This window comes from Rhincodon typus, chromosome 11 (genome assembly GCF_021869965.1).
Source record: "Rhincodon typus isolate 14 chromosome 11, sRhiTyp1.1, whole genome shotgun sequence".
Taxonomy (NCBI): Eukaryota; Metazoa; Chordata; class Chondrichthyes; order Orectolobiformes; family Rhincodontidae; genus Rhincodon; species Rhincodon typus.
In genome coordinates this window covers 74,046,441-74,054,614 of record NC_063342.1, presented here as the reverse complement: position 1 = coordinate 74,054,614, position 8,174 = coordinate 74,046,441, and the positions used below count along the sequence as shown (strand labels likewise).

General features: G+C 39.9%; 1 protein-coding gene across 2 annotated transcripts in view; it reads right to left on the bottom strand.

Annotated features, from left to right (window-relative positions):
- The window catches only part of zgc:112982 (BCLAF1 and THRAP3 family member 3), a 52,214-nt gene continuing 44,040 nt past the window's right edge, over nt 1-8,174 (bottom strand). The window contains exons 11-12 of one of the 2 annotated variants that reach the window (XM_048602663.1): nt 6,356-6,532; nt 1-2,418 (exon numbers count right to left, since the gene is read on the bottom strand). In XM_048602663.1, the coding sequence (XP_048458620.1) occupies nt 2,389-2,418; nt 6,356-6,532 (207 nt within the window). In that variant the 3' untranslated portion in view covers nt 1-2,388. The remainder of the gene's footprint in view (nt 2,419-6,355; nt 6,533-8,174) is intronic. The other variant, XM_048602664.1, reaches the window with a different exon arrangement.

Here is an 8,174-nt window from a genome sequence, read left to right as displayed (position 1 = left end):
TTTGTAGAAACAGGTGTAAGTTTAATGCAACAAACAAGTAGATTAAAGAACAGCAGCTCAAAGTATGTTTCACTGAAAGACAACAGAACTAAAATCCATTAATAGCAAACGTGTGGTCATAGTGATGAAAGAACACAGTTTCATGAAATTCTTTATACAAACCTCAAGCAGCTCCTGACAGCTATGGAGCTTCAGTGGCCACCAAAACAAGTTCAAATAAAACCTGACTATGCATGGTCAACTGTTAAAGAGATATAAACAAACTGTTGCCATGTAATCACATCACTGCACAGAAAAGCAACAGTGATGCTCCTAGAACAATCTGCAAAGAAAGGATTTAAGGAAGGACTTCAGTTTTGTGGAGCTATGTTATCAGCAGCAGATTGGAGAGGGTGACATGCTGGCATCAGAAAAGTCACTTTTGAACAGTCCCAATGCATGTGCACAAGTCACTAGAGATACAAAGAAATCATGGATAAAATGTTACGGTTAGGGTTAGAACTGTTTCAAACTTGTTACCCATGTAAGTTAATTCTTGGACAAACTCAGATCAGATTTTTAAAGGCAATCTCTCCCACACTAGATGGAAATATTTGCATGGAACTTCACAAACATGAAGGCTTTTGAAAAGACTTAGTGACAAACTAAGTGACCAACCTGATGTTAGTATCATGTTATCTCTCCCATGGTTCAGGAGAAAGAGAATGGCTGAAGTATCACAATTAATCACTCAAAACAGAGCACGTGTTGTTCCTGTAAACATACAAATGGTTGCAACAGCCAATGGACAAACTAAGTAGAATTTATAAATGTCTGCTCGAATTAGTGTTCAAAAAAGGAAAGGGACCCATAAATGTATCTCACACTTGGATGATAGATACTGAATTCAAACATTTCAACCTGTATAACAACTAAATGTTGCCTAAATTCCAAACACTTTTATTAACAAGCATATATTTTTATTTGATCATTAGCCAATACTGATGTTTTAGCTGGGAAGGTAAAGCCCCTATGTAATTAACTTTAACAAGAATAAATACTTCTTCTGCCCCTGTTCCCAACGTTTGCTTTTTGGAAATAAAATCAATGACTATAACATCTGCAGCACAGCTGGAATACTACAGGGGTTCTGAAACAGTCACCTATGACCTGAAATGGTAACTGTTCCTCTCTCTACAGATACTGCCACCTACTGAGTTTCTCTAACACTGTGTGTATTTTTATATTGGTATGTAGCCCTCCAACATCAGGATGAGATTTAGCAGAGCTATCTAAATAAAGAAGGTTCAGCAGGTGTAGGAATGGAAACTTCCCAAATGCACACCTAGTCCGGAAGTGCAACAACTCATCTTAGACTTCAAGTAGAGGGGACTTGCCATTCAAGAAGATGTTGAAGGGACAGACTTGAGAAAACGAGTGAATAATTCTGCTATTTTTGTCTCGACTTTTTATTTGCCTCTGGTTAGGTTTTGAATACCTTGCACTTGTACACTGTTTGCACTGGTCTCTTTTCAATTTGTTTTCTCTTTACTGCGAGCTTTGATTTTACTGAAATCTCTCTCTCTTCCTCACACCAATGTCCCCTCACATTGATTCAAATCATCTCCTCCACCAACTCTACACAGAATGGTACATTTGTACAATTCTCACCAGAATAGAATCAATAAAAACACAAAGTGCCAAACAACTACATCTTATACCAGAATATTAATGTACCATTTATTTGGCCACACAATTGCATGTTCAAATCAAAAGCAGGACAGTAGAATGAGATAAATTAAGGCAAATGAACTCAGGCAACAAGCCTACAATATAAATAACTGGAACTACTTGTACATCTATTCACAAGTAGAGCAAACAGCTTCATGTGCTTGCACACCTGCAGCCAAGGGCAAAAATCAGAGAAAAATCCACAAGTTTAATGTTTAAACATTCTGTCCACCTTCAATCACACACCATTAATATTTCTGGTTTCTCACAGCAACATTTTAAACCTGTGTGCACCGCTGTTCTGAGAAAACTTAAACAGATCAGTGTTTTATCTCACATTTGCAGTTTTCCTGCCTTGCAGTTCATCTTAAAGAATTATTCTTGGAAGACCTTGTCTGAAGACTAGTGTAGAAGGGTAAAGAGGAGGCTATTATTGAGACTAATTAGAAAACAGTGGAAAAATTTTACTCAACACCCAGATAATCAAGGGTACTTGGAAAAAATGGTTTGATCTGTGACTTAACTATAGTAGAACAAGTTCAACAAACAACAGCATTCACAGCAGTCTGCAATAGCCACATGGCCAGATTCCAACTGAAGTGCGTGCAGTCCTCGAGATTTAACATTGGAAATACATCCATGGTTCAGAGTTCTTCCATATTCTAATGGCTATGTCAGTTACTTGTCTGTGGTACTGCTGGGCAATTCCTATTGGAAAGAAAGTGAACATTACTGAGTTTTTTCATAGAATTCAGAGAATTCCTACAGTGTGGAACAAACCATTTGGCCCAACAAGTCCACACCGCCCCTCCGAAGAGCATCCCACCCAAACCCATTCCCCTACCCCTGCATTTCCCATGTCTAATCCATCCAACCTGAACATCCCTGGGCACTACGGACAATTTAGCATGGCCAATCCACCTAGCCTGCACATCTTTGGACTGTGGGAGAAAACCCGTGCAGACATGGGGAGAATGCGCAAACTCCACACAGACAGTCGCCTGAGGCTGGAATCGAACCCAGGCCCCTGGTGCTGTGAGGCAGTGAGCCACTGAGCCACTGTGCCGCCAAGCTGAGGAGAGAGTAGGGATGGGTTTAATCCTGTACAATGCAATAGAATTCAAACCCAAGAAATTTGTCAACTAAGCAGAATTCCACTGCTCCTCCCAATATCTTCTATTGGGGAAGGCATGTTGCTGATACAACTGAAGAAATATTAAACTAAATAAAAACTGAATGTAAACTAACTTTGTCACTCAGTAAAACAATATTTTTTTCAAAACCAGGCAGTAACAGTACACAAAATGAAATCAAAGGGTCAACTGGAGTTCTGCAATCTTGGAAGCTATTTAGTTTAAAAAAAAATCAAATTGGAAGTTATAAATTAAACTGAACCTATTGCAAAGATTAATTAAAAGAAATAATTTCCACATTTGAAAGATCGTGTTTAAGGCAAGTCCATGAATGTTGAAACAACGTTCACTTTTATTGCTAAGTCCAGAACCACAAGTCATTGTTCTAAAACAAAAGCTTGCCCCCATAGGGCAGAATGAGGAAGAATGTTTTCTCTCAGATGGTTATGTTTTGGAACTCCCTGCCACTGAAGGTGGTGGATGTAGGGGTCACTGAATATTTTTAAAGGCACAGGTAGATTTTTTTTTGCCTTAGAAATATCAAAAGTCATTGGGAATCGATGGGAATGTGGAATCAAAACACAAACAGACCTGCAGCGATCTTACTGAATGGCACAGCAAGCTGAAATGGTCTAGTCGTGCTCATAATTTGTATGAGAGATTAACACAAACTATTTCTATAATGCTGGACTCAATATTAGTGCTTGATTGGCACAAATATTTTTAAAGGAGGAAACCTGTACTTGATGTTTAGTCACACAGCATTCTGAACAGATCACCAGAAATCACAAACACCATGTCATTAGTAATAGACTTGTAGCCAGTATTACTGTCCTGTTCTTATTCAAGTTGTTATCTTCAGATACAGCCAACATTTAGAAGGGCTGAGCTATATTTCAGCAGGGAAACTTTCCTTCTGCAGTAAAAATCAGTGAGATGTCACGCATAATCACAAGAAACATTGGGAGAGAAAAAAAACAGCCGGGGACAGCAACAAACTAAGAGCACCCCAAAACTTGTACAGAAGAGAGGCTGAGTCAGGAAGTGACTGAAACAATAAGTCAACCAGATACTCTTTCTTTTGCTTCCTGTCAGGAGGTAAGGTTGAAGGACCGAAGGGGACACATTAGCATTTACAAATTTTAATTCAAAATTGGGGGAGGTGGGGTGGGGGGTGGGAGGGGGTGCATATGTCATAATTTGTAAGTGAAATGTGACGTGATCCCAACAGATTGTCAAAGAACACAAGAGTCATAGAAACAGGAGTAGGCCATTCAGCCCCTTGAGCCTGTTTCACCATTCAATGAGATCACGGTTGATCTGCGACCTAACTCCATATACCTGCCTTTGGCCCATATCCTTTAATCCTTAACAAAAATTTAAAATTAACAATCAATCAAGTAACCACTGCTGTTTGTGGAAGAGACTTAGAAACATCTACACCATGTGTGTGTAGAAATGCTTCCTAACATTTCTCCTGAACGGTTTGGCTAATTCTCAGACTACCAGGAACAGGAAGATAGGTCAGATAAATGTGTGGCTACAGGTGTAGGAGGGAGGGCTTTAGATGTTCGGATCATTGGGACAGTTTTTGGGGTAGGTGGGACCTGTACAAGCTGGAGGGATTGCACTTGAATCAGAATGGAACCACTATCTTTGCTAAAGGGTTATTTCGTGCTGTTTGGTACAAGCTAATTTGGTAGGGGGATGGGGCACAGAGGACATATAAAGTCAGTAGCAAGGACCAATCAGATGTAGAAGGCATAATAGGACACACCAGCAAGTGAAGAAAACACAGTCAAATGGGAGGTCCAGAAAGCAATACTGCATCAATTTTAACTCAAGGAGTTTGACTGGTAGGGTGGATGAATTTAGAACACTGATCAGCATGTGGGAATATGATATTCTTGCAATCACTTAGACATGGTTGAAGGAAGGGCAGGACTGGCAGCTCAAATTCCAGGGTATACAGGTTTCAAAACTGAGGAACAGGATTAATCAACACTTGGTAAGGTAGGGATTAACCAGGGATAGTCAGCATGGATTTGTTAGAGGGGGATCCTGTCTGCCTAATTTAATTGATTTAATATATTGATAATCGTAGTGCAGTTGATGTGGTTTACCTGGACTTCAGTAAGACCTTTGGCAAGGTCCCACATGGAAGGCTGGTTCAAAAGGTAAAAGCCCATGGGATCCAAGGTAAGCTGACAAACTGGATCCAAGGTTGACTTAAAAATAGAAGGTAAAAGGGTGATGGTGGAAGGTTGTTTCGTGATTGGAATCCTATGATCAGCAGTGTAACATAGCAATCAGTGCTGAGACCCTTGCTGATTGTTATGTATGTTAATGACTTGGACACAAATGTAGATGATACAATTAAGCAATTTCACATTGATACGAATATTGGTGTTGTTGATACTGAGGAGGATGGTCTCAGGCTACAATCTGATACTGATGAGCTGGTAAATTGGGCAGAGCAACAGCAGATGGAATTTAATCCTGATAAGTGTGAGGTGATACATTTTGGGAGGTCTAATTAGGGGAGACATACACAATTAATGGTAGATCCCCAGGGAGTACTGAGGAACAAAGGGACCTTGGTGTGCAAGTCCATGGAGTCCTGGGGATGTCAGCACAGGTAGACAGAGTGGTGAAGAGGGCATATGGGATACTTGCCTTCATTAACAAGAGCGAAGGATACAGGAGCAAGGAAGCTTGCTACAAATTTATAAAACATTGGCTCGGCCACAAATGGAATTCTGCATGCAGTTCTGGTTGCCATACTATTAGAAGAATGCGACTGCACTGGAGAGGGTACAGAGGAGATTCACTGGGATGTTGCCTGGGATGAAAAGTGTGGTATGAGGTGACACTGGATAGGCTGTTTGTGTTTTCCCTGGGCCAGCGGAGGTTGAGGGAGGTTCTGATTGAAGCATTCAAAATTATGAGGTATAAACAGGGTAGATTGTGAGAATCTTTCCCAATGGCAGATGTGTTTAAGACCAGAAGGCATAAGTTTAAGTTGAGGAGCAAGTGGATTTAGAGGAGATTCGAGGAAAAAATCTTTTCACCCTAAGGGTGATAGAAATATGGAACACTCTGCCTAAGAGGGTGACGGCGACAGGCACTTTTGCAACCTTTAAGAAACATCTGGATGAGCACTTAAAATGCTAGGGCTAGTAAGCTATTAACCACGTGCAGGTACATTAGATCAGTGTAGTTTGATGTCTGTTGGTCGGCATAGACATGGTGGACCAAAGGGCCTGTTACTATGCTACATGATTCTACGGCCCTAGTTCTAGGATCTCCAACCAGTTGAAATAGTTTACCTTTATCTACCCTATCACATATAGCAGGACAAAGAAAAGAGGGAAGAAGCAAGAAGAAATATAAACCAATAATAGAGAATGAAAGGTCAAATATATCATATCAGCAATGTTGAACTTCAGTTCCCATCAACTAAACACCAGCCATCAGTTCAAAAATGAGCTTCCAAATGTACAAATCCTTACCCTTTCATCTCTCCTTTTCCTGGTAATCCCTTCCCTGAAATGCTTGGTGAATATCCGTTGATTAGTACGTCCAAAGCCAACTCCGTATATGCGTCGGTACTTGGTTTCGAATGTCAAGCCTCTCTTTCGTCCAGAAGATGGATATTCTTTAGTAAAATGCTGCAAAAACAGGAATCTCTGTTGGTTTAATTACAAAAACATATTGATAGCAGTACTGGAAAACCAAATAGTTACTGTGGGCACTTGTGACAGATAAGGGATTTGAGAAACAAGCAGACAATTTCAGTTCTAAATCATTGTTAGGTAAAGGTCTCAATTCCAAATTGGTAGTCATGTGCACAGTATGAATTGCAAGTAATACTAGTTAACCTGGTCTCAGCAAATAAAAGAGAAAAAAAATGTGAACGAAACCCGAAATCAAGCCCATTCTTTCCCAAAGTTTCATGGGTTTTGCTGTCTCAACAATTAACTCGATTCATTTAACCAAAGGAACAAGAATGACCAGAGAAAATGTCTAAGATATGCTTAAAAACCCTTGCTCTATAAACAGTTCCAAAGAAGTCTTTTGATAATTCCAAGATTCCAAACAATATTGGATAATAAAACTGATCACAAATCAATCTCTGGAGTTTAAGGTGCAAGGAAAGAATGAAGTTACTGCAAGTTACAAAGTTGTTTAAGAAGGGACAGTGCTGGGCCTGTAGTTCAAACTTTCCTAATGATTAAAACTTTAGAATACAGATCATTAACCTCAATACCAAGAACAGATTTTTTTTTCCCCACAAACTGCTTGAAAGGATTAGTTACAAAACAAGGTAAAAATACTCAGACACGAGCAGGTATCATCACCAAATATAAACCTCACCTGGTATTTTTAATTTAAAAAAAATGGTTCTGAGTAATGAAGGTTCATGATACATTATTATTTGGAAAGATATGTGTAGCTTTCAGTTTGATTTGCATTGTACAATTTTTTGGAGTGGGGGAGGGGCATGGCTTCAGTTTCATTTCAGATTCGTTCTATGACTGGTGCCTAACTTTGTTGATACACGCAGCTTTAATGAGGGTTCATTGCATTGGATTAGAGTTTGACATTACAATTCTGTGCATCAGGGATAAACGATGCCAGAGCTACAAAATCTTCTGTTGCCTAGCAGCAGGAGTGCAGTATCACAGACAGATAGAACCATGCACAGGGTCAGACAGTGTGTGCATGTTCAGTCAGAACAAAAAGCTGCTGTTAGTCTTAGCAATCCCCAAGCAATCAGGGCTGGGAAGAAGTTCTGAGTGGCTTAAGAGGAAAGCAGCCAGAAACAGAAAACTGCTGGAAGCTGAGCGTATGGAAAACCATGTATTTGCTCTGAAATTGTTTAGACATCAGTAAGAGAAAGCCCGAGAAACTAAGTTCCGTCAGGCCAAGTGAACATGGAACTTTAAAACTGGAGACAGAATGACTCTTCCCTGAAGTTTGACTATCTGTATAGGTGGTGTTTTGTTTAAAAGGGTTTAACCCTTATGGCTGATATTTGAAATAAGACTGTTTCAAATAATTTGTGTATAGTGTAACATGGTGCTTTTTTTAAAAAAAATATGTATGATAAATCTTTACGTATATTGATAGCCTCTTGTACCTGAATCATCATGGTGAACGAAAAGCGAAAACAAAACTCATGGTCTATCAAAGATAGTAGGAACTGCAGACGCTGGTGAATCCGAGACAACAAGGTGCAGGGCTGGATGAACACAGCAGGTCAAGCAGCATCATAGGAGCAGAGAGGCTGCGGGCCTAGACCCTTCATCAGAAAAGGGGGAGGGGAAC